This window comes from Hyperolius riggenbachi, chromosome 3 (assembly GCF_040937935.1).
Source record: "Hyperolius riggenbachi isolate aHypRig1 chromosome 3, aHypRig1.pri, whole genome shotgun sequence".
NCBI classification, from domain to species: domain Eukaryota; kingdom Metazoa; phylum Chordata; class Amphibia; order Anura; family Hyperoliidae; genus Hyperolius; species Hyperolius riggenbachi.
In genome coordinates this window covers 219872926-219891280 of record NC_090648.1, presented here as the reverse complement: position 1 = coordinate 219891280, position 18355 = coordinate 219872926, and the positions used below count along the sequence as shown (strand labels likewise).

General features: G+C 42.2%; 1 protein-coding gene across 5 annotated transcripts in view; it reads left to right on the top strand.

The window, feature by feature from the left end:
• Positions 1-18355, top strand: part of VPS13C (vacuolar protein sorting 13 homolog C) — a 390940-nt gene that overhangs the window by 252575 nt on the left and 120010 nt on the right. For all 5 annotated transcript variants that reach the window (XM_068275765.1, XM_068275764.1, XM_068275763.1 and 2 more), the window contains 11 exons: positions 440-744; positions 2742-2889; positions 3462-3609; positions 4100-4227; positions 5156-5325; positions 7105-7349; positions 13377-13606; positions 15311-15403; positions 16057-16422; positions 16738-16827; positions 17012-17167. In XM_068275765.1, coding sequence (XP_068131866.1) covers positions 440-744; positions 2742-2889; positions 3462-3609; positions 4100-4227; positions 5156-5325; positions 7105-7349; positions 13377-13606; positions 15311-15403; positions 16057-16422; positions 16738-16827; positions 17012-17167 — 2079 coding nt within the window. The remainder of the gene's footprint in view (positions 1-439; positions 745-2741; positions 2890-3461; positions 3610-4099; positions 4228-5155; positions 5326-7104; positions 7350-13376; positions 13607-15310; positions 15404-16056; positions 16423-16737; positions 16828-17011; positions 17168-18355) is intronic.

The following is an 18355-nucleotide window of genomic DNA, read 5'->3' as shown; positions in this document are numbered from 1 at the left end:
ATTTCTACATACCTGGGGCTTCCTCCAGCACCCTACGCACAGATCGCTCACACGCCATCTTCCTCTGCCTTCTCGTTTTCACGTTATCAGCCCTGTAAGTTTGGCAAGTCGGCGCATGTGCAGTGCGTTTTCGTGCGCCTCCTTACCCATCTCGCTCCCGGCCACAGAATCTTGGCGGGGCAGGTGGCTGGGCTGCGCATGTGCAGTGCACCCCGACAGGCCAAACTTTACGGGGGTTCTACCGGGACACTGAGAAGGCAGAGAAAGATGGTGTAGGAGCGATCCATGTGGAGGGGGCTGGAGGAAGCCCCAGGTATGTATAAATATTTTATATGTATCCTCTGTTTCCTTTAAGTTGTCACCCGGCTATGAACTTCGAGAAAAATAGTCCTAGTGATTATTTCCTACTTATTTATGTCTTGTTTTTGTTTTTTTTTAGAATTTCATGAACACATTCCAGACAGCTAAAGAAGCTGTTAGCTCAGCAACGGCTCAGGCTGCAGAGAAAGCTGCTTCTAGTATGAAAGACTTGGCACAAAAAAGTTTTCGTCTTGCTATGGACATCAACTTGAAAGCCCCAGTTATCCATATACCACAGTCTTCAGTCTCCAACAATGTCATTGTTGCTGATTTGGGCCTGATCAGAGTTCAGAACAAATTTACACTGATTCCTGATGTCAGTACCCCTCTCCCTCCATTGATCGACAAAATGGACATACAATTGACAGAGTTAAAATTATCAAGGTCTGGTTGTCACTGTTCTTTTTTCACATCATGACTGTCACATTTTCACACTGATTCTGACAACACACTGGCAGACTGCCCTGATAGATGTTGTTAGATTGAGTGAATGTAGCTACAACACAGTTTAATGATGCAAATGTGCAATGATGCTTTAGTGTATCGATTTCATGGATCAGTCGCTAAGAAATTAAAATAACAGCATAATTCACATAACATTACAGTTGGGGAAACGTCACTGCTTTGTTTGCGCATCTAAGTCATGCACAAATGAGAATAGCAATCAGTTTGCCCACTTGTACTATTTGAGTACAGTGCTCATCAAGAGTTTATTTTACTCCTGCCTCCACATGCTTTGTACCTCTTAATGCAATACAAAGTTATGTGGCCCTTGAGCCCCAAACGGTTTCTCACTCCGCCCACTTGATTCAACTTTCTAGCCAAACATGATCACATTCTGGATTCTTTAAACTGTCACTGATGGAAGCTTGATCATTTATGTTCTGAATTTTTACTGGCAAATTTTATCAAATTGATAAAATATGTTGGTTATAGCATGCGTTGCCATATTCTTCTCAGTATTTCCACTGGTGTAGCATATATCTGCCAGTTTTGCTGGTGTGTGTCTAAATTAAATGTACAGCATTCAGCTTATTTTATTTTTTATAAGGCATTGAAGTGTAATTTGAATGCTGTAGAAATTAACATTGTTTAGTTATGGATACTAAAAGCAATCCTGTGTCAAAATCCTATTATGGAAATCAACCATTTCAAAATATACAGGTTGCTGAATTTACAGTAATTGTAACTGAAGGGGTAATCTTTAGGTCCCTGTATCTGGAAAACTCTACACGGATTTTGACTTTAAAAAAAGAGGGTAGCGCAGGACTGCCTATACAATGAATCTTCTTTATTAAAATATATACTGTAGATTTAATATAAACCTGAACCAATAAAAATAACTATTCCATCATAGATTGTTACAGCACTGTTCCTTTAAAAATAACAAATCATGAACCACAATTCTCGCTCTTTCCCGCATGCATACTAAGCACCCTAATTGCCCCTTAAAAATCTACTATAGGGAAAAAGGAGAGACTCTTATTCAAAAAAGTTATGTTGTTGCTCTCCTTAGGCAGGTTAGCCTGCACAATTAAAGAGAAGGTGCTTTTTGTTCACAGGTAATCAATCCAATATTTGGTATTGTTAATTCTGCTCCCCTATGTAGGTATCGGTCTATATATGTACCCAAGTCTTACTGTGTACACACAAAAGTCCTATTTAGATTAGCTCCCACAAATATACAGTCCATATTTCATCTCCCAGCGCTCTGCACTAAAAGTTCAGAGGATTCTGCACATAGACTTCAATATTACGCTATGCATTACTTGTATTGGGGCACACATGTCTCCCGTAACTTCTTTACTGGATCAGTTGGCGGTCTCCTATTTCACGTGTAAGCACCGGCCGGTTGCCGTAAACATGCTGAGACTGCCGTCCCGCGATCTCCGGCGAGTCTGCCAGCTCTCTGCAGCTTCTGGGTGGAAGCTGAGGTCTACGTGCAAGAACTGGAATGCAGGAAGAACCACAGTGACGCCAGCAGGAAGTGACGTCACAGCCTGGCAAGCTGTCCACCCAGAAGCCGCACTTGATGTGCACTTTGACATTGCTAGCTGCATTCATGTTTTGTGCATTGTCTTTATTAACCATAAAGAGCAGCAATATTTTGACTTATTACATGTAAACAGAGCAACGTAATATAGAAAGATGTGCAAATTCACTACCCACCATAGATATCATGCAGTTTTATTTATATATATATATATATATATATATATATATATATATATATATATATATATACACTTTTTAATTCAGTTTTTTTATTTGATGATCTTTTTCAGCAACCTGAGCCTAATGTTTCTTATTTGGGATGAAGAATGCTGTAAGCCAGCTTTCTGTTCAGAATGAAACTAATGAATTGTCTTTTATCTTTGAAGGACGGCACTTCAGAATGGGTCCCCCCAACCAGAGCTAGAAATTCTGCAGCCTGTTAATCTAATTGTGTCTGTACAAAGAAATCTTTCCTCTTTGTGGTATTCTCAGATACCAGCCATTCAGATTGATGGGGATTTGAAACCAATGCAGGTATTTGATAACTTCATGTATTGTAAATGCACTGCAACTATCACTATCATGATTTACTGTAGAGTTAAAACTATGATTTATATGATTTACTTTTTTTATTTGTGAGTCAACAATTGCTCATAATACAAACTCAACAGTTCACTAGATTCCCATATAATCTCACAACTAGTTCGTACTAGGTCATTATCTCCCCACCTGCCTATACAGTGACTGCCTTTGTGGTAACCCACATTTGTGAGTTATAATCACTTATACACCTTTCAATTCCAACACCTTGGCTATTTAACGTGCTACACTATATTGGGCTGTCCTCTTCTTTCTCCCTCTTTTAGTTTGTACTAGAGGCCATAATATATTAATCTGTATACTATAGGTAGTTTCAGAACTTTGCATACATTTTAAACATTTCATACTGCTGCAATCAAAGTTTGTAGTGCAATATATAAAATCCCATATGTGCTATGCAGCAACAAGAAACCTTGCAAATTAATTGCAACAAGATCAGGACTATAGATATCTTTCAGTGGCAATCTAATGTGTGGATCGATTTTCCTGTTACTCATTCCTCTCAGATTGCTGTGAATCAAGATGACCTTACTGTCCTGATGAGCGTCCTGTTTGAGAACCTGCAGGAGACTCCTTGCCTGCCAAGTGACCCTCCAAAATATGAAGAGATTGACCGAGTAACTAAGGAGACAAATATTTCCAGTCAACAAACTGGTAAATAATCAGATGTTTTAAGGCTCATATTTCACCGCTGCCATACTTGTAGGATGTTATATAGAAATATTGAGCAATTCTGTTTTGGATGGAGTTTGACTTAAAAATCTCAATTTAAAGGACAACTGAAGTGAAAGGTATATGGAAGCTGCCATATGTATTTCCTTTTAAGCAATGCCAGTTGCCTGGCAGCTCTGCAGATTGTTTCCTCTAATACCTTCAGCCATAGTCCCTAAACAAGCATGCAGCAGATCAGGTGTTTCTGACATTATAGTCAGATCTGTCAAGGTTAGCTGCATGCTTGTTTCTGGTTTTATTATTAATGCAGCCAAATAGATCACCAGGGCTGCCAGGCAAGTGGTATTGTTTCAAATGCAATAAATATGGCAGCCTCCATATTCTTCTCTCTTCAGTTGTCCTTTAGTTTGTATTTTTTTAATGTTTTTTTAAATGTCTCAAACCCTCTTGTATATTCTATTTCAATGAACAGACAAAGCAGTTTTTTCCTCACTTCAAGATTCCAGCGATGATGCACCAGCTATCATGATGAAGTTTGGTTTTAATTTTGAATCCCTCTCTATTGTCCTCTACAAGAATGACCGCAATGACATGAGTAAGGTGGGTACCGTATTTTTCGGACTATAAGACGCCCTGGACTATAAGACGCACCTAAGTTTTTTTAGAGGGCAAAAATCTGGAAAAAATATATATACTACACTGTGGTGCGTCCATGGCCCAGGAGTGTCTTATGAACCTTTCCTCTGCCCAATATGTCTCTAAGATACACAGCCAAGCTAAACTAACCCCTGATGCCCCCTTCAAACTATACTACACTACACTTGACTAACCCCTGCTCCCCCCCAGCTGCACTGCACTATACTACACAATCCTCTGCTTCCTCCCTCCCTCCCAGCTTCACTGCATTACATTACACAATACCCATTCCCACCTGCTACACAAATTAATCAATACAAATACATGTTTAGGATATCTCACCAGCCTGGGTGACAGTAGCTGGTTTTAGTCTGGGTGTCACAGTGGGTGGTGGCAGCAGCAGCGTGATCCACAGTTTTTACAGCATTGGAGCAGCCGCTGTAATGTCCTGCAATGCTGGCCCTTTGATTCTTCTCCTCCATTATGTCCGACATCAGCCCCCAGCGCTATTCACAACGGCCCTTTGATCCTCCTCCTCCATTGTCCGATTAGCGCTATTCACAGCGCTTCAAAGCGACATTAGCAGCCGCTGTAATTGGCCGCAATGCTGGCCCTTTGATCCTTTGTTAGTGCCCGGTAATCAGCGTGATCTCAGCCCACAAGTAAATACAGCCGCGATAGCGGCAGAGTCCTCTGAGGCTTCCGTTCAACCTTGTTTACTGTCGCCCTCTTATGACACGTGCGTGTCAGGTCATGGGGCGACGCAAGTAAACAAGGCTGGATGAAATTTAAATCTTGCACCTGTTACTGTTCTTGTGCTTCTTTGACATTGCATTATTTTACTATTCTGACTCTTCCTTGGCTATCAAACTTTTTTCTGTTTTTGTGACAGGTGCAGTCGAATTGGCTGCATAACGAAAACCTGCGTCTTGGCGAAATGAGATTGCATCGTCTGTCCTCCTTAGGGAAGATGTGTGCCGACAGCTCAATGGAGATTTCCATTCAACTTAAAACCTGCACTCTTGATGACCTTAGGGAAGGTATCATCAGAGCCACTTCCAGGTCTGTCCTCTGAGTTCTTCAATCAGCAGCTATGTCCTGGTGTAAATTTTTTCTGCACTTTTTTTGTACAGTTGAAATTATTCTTATAATGGTTTGGCTTTTACCTTTGCATTTCGCTATGCTGTCCACATGGGTAGCACTACAGTGTCACTGCAGAATGAACATCATTGCAGTGCATACTGTACAGGCTTGTGACTTTTTTTCTTTGTCAGATTTAAGTCCTGTCTCAAAGGAGCCTTTCGTAGAGCTGAAATGTGCAGGAAATGCATTATTACCCAGAAAACCTTTTCAGTCTAATACAATATGGATGTAACTAGAGTACTCTAATACATACTATTAGGTTATTTTAATACCTACCGGTATTATGTTTTAGAAATAAAGGTTAATTTCCTGCTGATTTGAGTTCTACGAGGAGCAATTGCTGGCATCTTGCCCCCTGGCATCTTGCCTTCTAGAAAGTTATATAGTGTTACTCAGAAGTCATTTTTTGGCTCTGTGTGTTGTCAGATTTGTGTCTTTTCTATTTATATTTAAATTAACTGTATTGTTAGTTTAACCTAGTTAAACTAGTAATGGCAATAACTGTTAAAAAAAATCTTGGATTATTTTCCCTTTCAACATATATCTTGGCTAAAATCAGTAGTACAGGAGGCATTATAAACATCACAACAGGTTTGGAATGCTAACACCTTTTGCATCAATTTCAATTTATGTCTTTAAAGTGTACCTGAGACAAGAAATATCTCGGGTACCATACATACCTGGCAGTGGCGTAGCTACGGAGCTATGGGCCCCGGTGCAAGTTTTACATGAGGCCTCCCAAGCACTCTATACATAGTAATTTATATGGTGCACCAAAACCTGCCAAGGATTTCCAGTGTCAGAGGTGCAAGAAGGTGATGGTAAAAAGTTTAATTATTACTAATTTTTTAAAGCATCTAAAGAAGTTATTATTACCAGCACAAGACCAATAGGGAGCTAATATTGTGTTTGAGGGAGGGCCCCTCTGGCCTAAGGGCTCCGATGCGGTCGCTACCTCTGCACCCCCTATTGCTACGCCACTGATACCTGGGGATTCCTTAAGCCCCCTTGAGGCCGCTCGTCCCTCGCCTTCTCTCCGGGTGGCTCCTGTCACCTGCAAAAGCCTGGCAGAGTAGTGCTTTGTCGTGCATGCGCGGCCTGGCCAGGTACACTCCCCCATCGCGCTCCCGCAGCAGGGAGTGTTCTGCACTTCTCAAGTGATGGGGGAGCGTGCCAGGCCGTGCATGCACGATGACGTGCACAGACTTTCGGACACTATTGCGGGTGACGGGAGACTTCAAGGGACATGCGGCCTCAAGGGGGCTTAAGGAAGCCCCAGGTAAGTATGGAACCTGAGACACTTCTCGTCTCAGGTCCTCTTTAAGTTTACAGGTTGATTCTTAATACTTTAAACTGCTGATAAGTTTACTTTATCTCAAATTATTGCTATATTTTTTTAGAAATGGGTTGAGAGAAATCAAATCTGAAACAATATTTGTCCTTGACAAGCAGTTAATGATATAAGAAATCCTTCTGCACTGCTGCCGTCACCATAGGATTTGTTTGCATTGGCAAGTAGGCTTTTTTGCCTTGAGGAGAAAATGGCTGAATGTAAAGTGACGCAGGCTTATTGAGGAACATTTTGTGTACACTTGGCTATAAAATGTTGGCATGGAACCGGTCATGACAGTAAAATGTTCTGGATGATGGCTTACTAGTTGCTGTATAACCATATAAACATAATCTATTCTTATCTAGAATGATTGACCAAAAAGATACCTCCAGCACACACAGTATGATTGATATAGGCTACAAGCAGAGAGGACTGGAGCGCTCAATCACTGCAATCCTGGAGAAGCTGTATGTTTGTGCCAGTATTGAATTCTTGATGGCTGTTGCAGAGTTCTTCATTCAGGCCATGCCACAGAGTCCAAGCACAGATAAAAACGTGGTCAGCCAACCAAAACAAGCTGCTCTTACCAAGACCAAAACAGATCGTGGAGGTATGCTACAACTATCTGCTTTAAATAGCTCTAAAATGCTGCTGTTTTGGAAGAAACCTTAAACTGTATAATTAGTTATCCCTTTTTATTTTATAAATGTGTATGTTGTAGAAAGCTAAATTGCACCCAGGGCGAAGGTGTAAAAATCCCCCCCCCCGCAGATCCAGGTATAGGTGCCTGCAGTATAGGTTGGCTAGGTATAGGTCCCCTCAGCATAGGTAGCTATGCTAAGCTATGCATAGGTACTCCCAGTATAGCCAGGCATAGGAGCTTCCAGTATAGTCAGGCATATGTGCTCCCAGTATAGCCAGGCATATGTCCTCCTGTATAGTTTTCTAGGCAGCGGCGGAGGAGAGCTGGCAGCTTAATGCTACAATTCCCCTTCCGGGGTGTACACTTCAATCTCCTTCCTACCAGGTGTCCATCGCAACATTGGTAACAGTGCCCCCTGTGATGTAAAGGTAAAGCGTGGTAAGTATAACATTTTGATAAGATTAGACCTTCCTTGCTGCTTAATCCCACCTCTCCCTTCTACCTGTCGTCAGACTAGGATGCACGCAGGGGCCATCGGTGCTTCAGTTTTATTGGTTCCAGGCTGCAATGATCTGCCCCGCCTCCATCCTCCACTGCAGCCCAGCCACTCGTTCTCTGTCCCTCAGTCTTCTGCACCTCACGTGTAATCATGTGCAGAGGAACCCGGAAGTGGAGAACAAGCGGCCACCGAAGATGGAAATGGCAGATCATAGCCTGGAGCCAATGAGACTGAAGGAGCGCTGGTCGCTGCGTGCGTTCAATTCTGTTGACAGGGACACAGGACAGGGGCGCCCGAACTCAGGGGAAGATGCGGTTAGGGGGGAAATCTCCCCCATTCCCTCAGGCCAGATCGCACATGATGCCTGCCACTGCGCCCTTCCACCTGCAGCTCCACACTGCACTCAGTGCGGTCGCACTCACCGCACGGCCCTGGAAACGGGGCCTGCTCTACAATGACAAATAGGGATGATCAGTGTGATTCAAATAATTACAAGTTGATTCAGAATTAAGCAATTTTTAATCAAATCCCACCTTTGGCCTATTGACGCAAGTGAAGTGTGCTGTTTACGTATCTCTGCAGCAGCTGCTGGAGAGATATGTAAAGAGCACACTTCCTCTTGCCCAGACTGGCTGCGCCTGGAGGGAGTTACGGGACCCAATACCGGAGCTGCAGGCAGCAGAGGACGGCGGTGTGGGAGCGATCCATTCGCATGGGGCTGGAGGAAGCCCCAGGTATGTATAAAAAAGTACGGTAAGTGTCATCTCTGGTTTACTTAAAGGGATTATATGTCTGCATTTATTAAGATCTACAGTTGGTTCTCTCCTGAAATAAATAAATCATTGAGGCTACACGGTCAGCCATTAAGAAGTATGCAGTGCTATTTCTTTACTCCTTTCTTATTTACTACCTAACCTTTACAATTTGTCAAGCTGTGCCACAGGTGCAGTAGCGCCTGCAATATTTACCTTCCCTGGCTTCAGCGCAGGCATAGTAGCAGTTCCCCAATGGGCTAAGGCAGAAATAGCCGATCTCAATTGGCTCTGCTCTACTGGCCAGTAGAGCAAACCTGGCTCTTTCCGCCTGGTCCCGAGGCGCTACTGCACCTGGGCTGGTGCCAGGAAGGTAAATATTTACATGGCTGCCGTTCGGAGGGGCCCATCGAAGCCACAGTGGGATGGGGAAGCCTCGATGGGATCCAGAGGCTTCCCTCTGCCGAGGTAAGTACCCCCCAGGGGCACTTTTTCTGTTACAGGTTTTCTTTAAAGGACTACTGTCACAAAAATCATAACATTTGAAATATAAACGTATACATATAAGAAATGTTTCTTCCAGAGTAAAATGAGCCATAAATTACTTTTCTCCCATGATTATTGTCACTTACAATAAGTAGTAGGAATCTGACAGAGCTGATTTTGGATTAGCCCATCTCCTCATCGGGGGCTCTCAGAGTTTGCTTTATTTTCAAAAGCACTTAGTGAATGGTAGTTGCTCCATCCAACTGCCAAAAAGTGTACAGTGAGCAGGGAGACTGCCCAGCATCTTTGTATAAATCTTTTTCACGGAGTGTCTTTATACAGAATAAAGACCATGCTAAGAATCGCCTATGGAGAGATGGACTAGCCCAAAACCTGCCGGTAATGTCAGATTTCTGCTACCGACTGTGACAGTAATTTATGGCTCTTTTTACTCAGGAAGAAACGTACTTCTTATTTGTATGTGTTTACGTCTGTTTTAAATTTTAAGATTTTCGCAACAGTTGTCCTTTAAGGACAAGGTGTTGCATATTCCTTAACCCTCCTGGCGGTTCAATTATTCAGCCAAATAGGCAAAAATCCCTTTTGTTTTTATTTATTTTTTTTGTTTCATGTAAAGCTACCAGAGTGGTAGCTACATGAAACATCACTAGAGGGCGCATGTGTCCCTCTAGTGCGATCTTCGCCGGCATCAATAGCAAATAGGGGAACGCCTATATAACGCGTTCCCCTGTTTGGCTTCTCCTGTCGCCATGGCGATGATCGGAATGACGTCATGGACGTCAGCCGACGTCCTGACGTCAGACGCCTCCGATCCAGCCCATACCGCTGCCTGGAACTCATTGGTCCGGGCAGCGCAGGGCTCTGGCGGGGGGGAGGCCCTCTTCCGCTGCTGCGTGCGGGCGATCGCCGCAGAGCGGCGGGATCAAGCTGTACGCGCGGCTAGCAAAGTGCTAGCTGCGCGTACAGTACTTTAAATGGGGCAAATCGCCCCACCAGCGGCTGAGATATCCTCCTCAGGAGGGCTTACCGCCAGGAAGGTTAATGCACACGTTGCTATTTACATATGTTAAGGTGCCGGCTTTAAGGCAGATGTTAATCTTTATGAACGAACAGCAAATCCGTGTGTGCCATTTTCTATTTCCTGCTCATGTGAGACAGTGTTTCATAACAGTAAACAGTAATTAGTGACTTAGATGGTTTATGTAATTATATTAGTCATGTAAAGTGGCATATTTAATTAGGATTTCTAAAGAACAGAACAACCCCTTCCTTGTCTTTCTCACAAAACCCCGTCATGATTTCACAATACTTATCTGGTACAGTACAAGTGTATATACTCATAAATCCAAAACAAATAATGATGCTGTTTTTCTTAGCCTGGCTTCTAGGTTAAAAAAGTGACAGGTCAGTGAGAGTTATTATTTTTGCAGGTAATTAACCTACTTTCTTGTCTTTGCTGAAAGTAATGTCTTATTCAAAGTACAAAAGAAAATGCTAAGAGCAGACTGTTCATAATCTAGTACTTTAAATAAAATACAAAGGTTTCATGTTTGGGGCGAATACCCCCTGAATTAGGGCCCTTTCACACTGGCGCAGTGCGTTGCGGCAAATTGCCGCACTGCTACAGAAGCCTAATGTAACCCTATGAATAAGTTCATACTTCTCACGTTGAGGTACACTGTGCCAGAAGTGCCGAATTTTACAAACACAACAAACACAGAACATTTATATTGCGCTTTTCTCCTGGCGGACTCAAAGCGCCAGAGCTGCAGCCACTAGGACGCGCTCTATAGGCAGTAGCAGTGTTAGGGAGACTTGCCCAAGATCTCCTACTGAATAGGTGCAGGCTTACTGAACAGGCAGACCTGAGATTCGAACCCAGGTCTCCTGTGTCAGAGGCAGAGCCCTTAACCATTACACTATCCAGCCACTGCAGGCTGGGGCAGAACTACCGCGTTTCCCCGAAAATAAGACACTGTCTTATAATTTTTCCTCCAAAAGATGTGCTGGGGCTTATTTTTGGGGATGTCTTATATTTTAAGGGGTATGTTTTGTATGTTAGTGTATGAGGTGTGTGGGGACTCTACTTTAGTGTATTGGCTTGCACTATGATACCATCTACAACAAACAGAGAAAAACAAGTCCCTTGGATTGCTCTTTCTGCAGTCACTACTGTACTGGAAGATATGGAGTGATAGAGAGGTGCAGGTATATGTTACTCCTGTGGGGAAGCAGGTCGAGTGATCTGGATTGGTAACCAGGGATGCAGGTTAGGTCAAAGCAATGCCACTTCGGTGGCATATTGAATCTGCATAGGCTGGGATTGGGGAACAGGGAGAGAGAAAAAGATAGCGTACTCAGTATGTGTTTGTAATGCCAGGGAATTATCTCACCTCTGACAGTTGCTGACTAGCCAATAGAGGTCTGTCACCATAAAGGCAGGGGACTCTGAGCTCATCTTGATCAGTCCTGGTCAGAAGGTTGCAGTGAGAGGCACCCCACTGAGCCGCTGCTGATTAGATGAAAGGCGCAGACTGGGTAATTACTGAAAGCATTGGAGCAATGCCTGTGTTTGTATATACCAGGGTCTGCAACCTTTAAGACATAAAGAGCCACTTGGACCCGTTTCCGAAAAGAGAAAAAAACTGGGAGCCGCAAAACCATTATAAAACAAATCTAACACTGCATATATTGTTTCTTACCTTAATGCTATATACAGGATCATGCAGTTAGCTGTCAATCTGAAGAAATATGACCCCCATATGCACAAATCGTTAGCAGATATGACCCCCATATGCACAAATCGTTAGCAGATATGACCCCGATATGCACAAATCGTTAGCAGATATGACCCAGATATGCACAAATCTTTAGCAGATATGACCCTCATATGCACAAATCGTTAGCAGATTTGACCCCCATATGCACAAATCGTTAGCAGATATGACCCCCATATGCACAAATCGTTAGCAGATATGACCCCCATATGCACAAATCGTTAGCAGATATGACCCTCATATGCACAAATCGTTAGCAGATATGACCCCCATATGCACAAATAATCGTTAGCAGATATGACCCCCATATGCACAAATCGTTAGCAGATATGACCCTCATATGCACAAATCGTTAGCAGATATGACCCCCATATGCACAAATCGTTAGCAGATATGACCCCCATATGCACAAATCAATAGCAGATATGACCCCCATATTCACAAATCGTTAGCAGATATGACCCCAATATGCACAATCCTTCAGCAGATCTGACCCCAATATGCACAATCCTTCAGCAAGATCTGAAAAGAAAACCCATTTACTCACCTAGTCAGAAGACCTCCTGTCACGATCTCCTCCTGTCCCGACCTCCTTGTGGCGCGCAACTCCCACGATCCTCTTCCCTCCCGACGTCACGTCCTGCCTGCATTACACTGCAGGGCTACAGGAAAATGGCCGCCCGAAGCCCTGCACTGCACTGGTCCGGCGGCCTCTCAAATAGGCTGCCGGCCAGCGACAGCACACGTGCGCCGCAGCCACTGACACCAGAGCCGCGGCCTAGGAGCCGCGGCGAAGGTGAAAAAGAGCCGCATGCGGCTCTGGAGCCGCGGGTTTGCCGACATATATTTACCCCAAACAAATACTATTTACATCCCACCCTCCCAAAAATACACAAATAAAATGTTTAATATAAAAAAAAATTACAATTAAAAAACAAACATGTAAATATTTACCTAAGGGTCTAAACTTTTTAAATATCAATGTAAAGATGAAATAGTTCTCTTTTTTTTAACTTTTAAACTTGTAAATAGTGATGGATGCAAAACGGAAAAAATGCACCTTTATTTCCAAATAAAATATTGTTGCCATTCATTGTGATAGGGACATAATTTAAACGGTGTAATAACCGGGACAGATGGGCAAATACAATACGTGAGTTTTAATTATGAAGGCATGTATTATTTTAAAACTATAATGGCTGAAAACTGAGAAATGATTTTTTTTCCGGTTTTTTCTTATTCTTCCTGTTAAAATGCATTTACAGTAAAGTGGCTCTTAGCAAAATGTACCACCCAAAGAAAGCCTAATTGGTGGTGGAAAAAACAAGCTAAGTAGTGATAAAGTTATAGGCTAATGAATGGGAGGTGAACATTGCTCGGATGCATAAAGTGAAAACGACTGAAGGCTGAACTGGTTAATTTAACCTTAATTTTTTTCTCTCCCCCCCCCCTCCTCCAGAACAATCATCCCCTCAGAAGTTAAACATTAAAGCACTAATCATGGATCCTGAAATCGTATTTGTGGCCAACTTGACAAAAGCAGATGCTCCTGCACTAGCTGTATCTTTCCAGGGAAATTTCACACTTTCGGTTATGGATTCTGAGCAGAAACTGATGGCCATTGTGGAAGAGTTCAAGGTTTTGGCTTGTCCATTTCTCAGAGAGCTGAGAGGCAATAACATCACTACGGTATAAATGTTTTCTTTTCCTTATCTTGCAGGTTCTAATCTCTTTTAAAGTCTATCAAAACTCAGGGGCCACATTGCAAACAAAAGCCATTTCTAATGCCTGCTACACACCTTATTTATTTATTGTATTTATAAAGCGCCAACATTTTACGCAGCGCTGTTACCTTGCAATTTCCTTTCAGGTCGATGGGTCGGATCGATAATTTCCAATAGGTCCAATCTGATTTCCAACCATTTTTCTGAATTTTGAACAGTATCAGGATCATACAAATTATAGGAAATCAGATCAGACCTGTTGGAAATGATCGATTCGACTACCAGGCATAAATTCTGCTAACAAAATTGTGTCCACATACATATAGTTTGTACGCCTACAGTTCCATTCAAGAAAAGGATATTTATCAAATCAACAGTTGCTAGCATTTTCAATGTTTAAAAAAAATCTAGATGGCATCTCACAACAGTAGATTTTTACGCGTTACAGGTGCAATGCGTATGTTTTTATGCATTGCACCTGTAGCGTGTAAAAATGTACGTGTTCATGTCCGCAATAAATTCCTGCACCAGCGGGAATGCGTAAAAAGGTACTCATGGCGGCCGGCCGACTCCCAGTCTGCAAAAACGAAACTAGCTGGCAGCGGGGGACCGAAGGAGCCATGAGTGACTGCGAGGGCACAGGTTGGCTGCAGGGGGCTGGTAGATGCCCCAGGTAAGTAAAACTTATGTGTTTTTTTTTTTTTTTTTTAATTAATGTTCCCTTTAAGATGTAAAAACAAGACCATGCTCAGCTCTTACGGAAAAATTATCTGAGTATTGTTTTATGAGCCTACTTTACTAGAATTACTGCTTTATGATGCAATTTCTCACAATTGTCTCTAGGCCTTCTCAAAGGACTAGCGGACATGATCTGCGCATGGAGGAAAAACGTTTTAGCCATTTATTTAGGAAAGGGTTCTTTACAGTAAGAGTGATTAAGATGTGGAATGCATTGCCACAGGAAGTAGTTATGGCAAATTCTATACCAGCATTTAAAGGGGGCTTAGATGATTTCCTTGCGTTGAAAGACATCCATGGCTACAATTACTAGGTAATGCCCAGTGATGTTGATTTGGGGATTTTATCTGATTGCTATCTGGAGTCAGGAAGGAATTTTTTCCCCTTTGGAGCTGATTGGACCATGCCTTGTAAGGGTTTATCGCCTTCCTCTGGATCAACAGGGATATGTGAGGGAGCAGGCTGGAGTTGTACTTTGTTCTCTGGTTGAACTCGATGGACGTATGTCTTTTTTCAACCCAAATAACTATGTAACTACCGTATGTATTTATATCCTGAATATGTATTTTGTTAACAGGTAATTCATTTGGATCACCCAGGTTCATGATAAATCTGATTTAATGCAAATGTTTAATCTCCCAGTTATAGCTCATCCATGATTTCAGGTACATGTATCTATTTCATTATTGATGTGCAAATTTTCCAAGGTACCCTCAAAATCTAGAAATTGCTAAACTTCACATCTGAGACATGTACTGGCTGCTTGTCCGATATGTCAATGCATGCATAATCTGTTTACTGTTTTCCCTGTATGGAATGTTCTCTTTAATACAATCAATAAACACCTTTAGTTTAACAGGAAAAAAATGTTGAATCTCCCAGTAAATACTTTTTGTGAATTGTAACAATGGTGATATTCTTTATTGCATAGGTATTACAACCCTGTTTCCTGCAGTTGGAAAGCACAACATCTGAGACAGGTGGCCAAGATGCCAGTCTTAAAGTAAAAGAGGTTATTATTAAGGTAAGGGAGCTATATATTAGTGGAACCAAAAATTGTTGGTATAATGGAATAGGACATAACAAGAGAGGAATAAGCCCAATGGCAACTTATCTGCAGTTGAATAAGATTTAAGTACAGTTTAAAATGTAATACAGTTGTAAAGTTCCTCTTGATGTTTATACAGTACATACAGCATAGCTATTTTATCTAACATTATAACCAAAATCATGGTGCACTTTAACTGCCTGACACACATTTTACATCTGTCCATGCCACTTCATCAGGGATAAATGTATGTGGAAGTTTTTAAATTAAAATGTTTAAAAAAGAGAAGTATAGATCAAATCGAGGCAGGCATAGACTTTTCATATCAGGCACCACTCTGAGTTGTAAATTACATGGTGCAGATTTTACTCTCCCTCCAGCAAATACACTCCACAAGTAAACTGATCTATGTTTTTTTGTTAAAGAATTTTCAATAAGTATGGTGTCCTCACCGATTACGTTCCAGTATTTCTAGGCCTATGTGTTAGGGGCGGGTTTTATGGTTTGGCCACAACCACAAACTCCTCATACCTCCAAATTTTGGATGGGAAACTAGGTGATTCACGGTAATTACATTTGAGAAATTAATTTCTGTTTGGTGTTTCACCTATCATTCTCCTATATTGCAGATTTCACCTATCATTCTCAATACTGTATTGACCATCATGGCTGCACTGAAGCCAAAGCCCAAGGAAGAGGAAGGAAAAGAGGTCTCTACTGAGCAAAAGAACATCTGGGATGTACGGAAAATAGAGAGCTACAACAAGTGGTTCTTGGGGGTGGAAACAGCTAATGAGATTACAGAATGCTATCAAAATGCAGAATGCCTGAAGAAGCAGGAGACCTTCAAAACTGAAGTTGAAGCCTTGCAGGTGACTTTGGAATGTGGTTTGGGTCACCGCACTGTGCCTCTGCTGTTGGTAGAATCCACATTCACAGGAACTGTAAAGAATTGGACATCACTGATGAACATGACTGCAGACACCACCTTAGAGGTACCATTATCATTTATCTTTTACTCCAAGTTATTTTTGAAAAATAAAGTATTGTATGTAATAAATGTGCTTGATAGTAGTTTTATTAAATGGTACCCGAACTGATGTGTTGATTATTTTTTTTTGCTTGTTGGTGGCTTATCAAAACACACACACACACACACACACACACACACACACACACACACACACACACACACACACACACACACACACACACACACACACACACACACACACACACACACACACACACACACACACACACACACACACACTTCGCTAATTGATTTTCCTGTCTTTATATGTTTGCAGGTTCACTATTACAATGAAACGTTTGCTGTGTGGGAGCCTCTGATTGAACGAGTAGATAGTGGGAATCGATGCTGGAGCCTAAAACTTGAGGTTAGGGATTACTGAGCAATTTAAAAAAAAAATGGAAACCTCTAATCTACTTTTTTCTACTGTTTGAGTAGTGCTTTAATTTATGTTGTGCTTTGGTTTTCTCAGCTTTACAAATTTATAGAACCTACTAGTCTAGCATTAGTATGCAAATTACAGATATCATATGTCCCGTTTGGGTTTTTAGATGAAGAACAACCCTATCCAGGACAAGAGTCTTCTTCCAGGAGATGATTTCACAGTGGTCCCAGAGCCACAGTCTGCTATTAACATTACTTCTAAGGACACCATGAACATCACTGTTTCTAAGTGTACTCTGGGAGTGTTTGATAACTTGTCAAAAGTGAGTGCACAGCTATTTATGATGACTATCCTTTAAATATAATGAACAGTTATTTTGTCATGCTGAAATACAATTTTTTATTCCTTAAAGACTGCATCATAAGAAACAGACCATATCTCTAGTAACACTCATAATGCTTGGACGTAGCCAGGAATATATAGAGAATAATCAGTTGAAGATGCATCATAATAAAAGCTTTCTTGTGTGTATATTCCTTTTCATTTTTAACATAAGACACTATATAAGAAATCATATAGCCCAATAAAAACAAGGTTAAAAAAGTAAACCAAACAGTAATTTCGCTTTATGCCTATCTAAAATGCGCCATAAGCAGAGTTCCTACACAATTACCGTAATACAGAAAATCTGAAAACTGAGAGTATAGGGATAATACACAATCATCTTGGCTAGCATCAGAATCATTTTCAAAGTTTGTCCCAGAAATCCCAAGTGTTAGAGAACTGTGTAGTAGTCTCATGAACCAGAAAGGTCAGATATTCCATCAGTCTAATCCTTCTAATATGGTTCACCACTTCAGAGATGCCAGGGGCTTCCTTGTATTTCCACTTAGCTAAATCCCCCTAACGGCTAGGCTCTTTTTTGCTCAGCTGGGCTGTGCAGTTTTTTCAGCCTCCCGCACAGCCCAGCTATGGAGCCCAGCAATCAGACTCTCCTCCTTTTTCGTCCCTAAGGGGACATGCCTGAGGTGTCCGATCGCTGTGGCAGTTGTTTTTTTTTCAGCCTGTATCAGGCTTTTTCTCCCCCCCCCCCCCCCCCCCCCCCTCCATGTACTACATTGAACAGGATGGCGATCCGTCCTGTTTGCCTCTCATAGGCATCAGCCTATGAGAGGACGGTGATCCCCGGCCAATAACAGGCCGGGGGATCGCTGATCTCGTACAGCGCTGCCAGAGACCGCAGTGCTGTACGGATGTAGACAAAGGGGATTTCTTTCCCCTTTTGTTTACAAACAGCCTGTTAGCCACGATCGGCGGCTAACAGGCTAATCACGGCTCTCCGCGAACTGGCAGGGAAAGATTGGGCATGCATGCGGCCGTTCCCTGGGAAACTGCAGCTCCAGGACTTAATGCCAACTGGCGCTAAGCGGTCCTGGGGCTCCTGCGGCTGTCGCGCCCATGGGCGTGATGCGGTCTTATGTACTTAAAACTCTAGTAAAGATGTGATTGA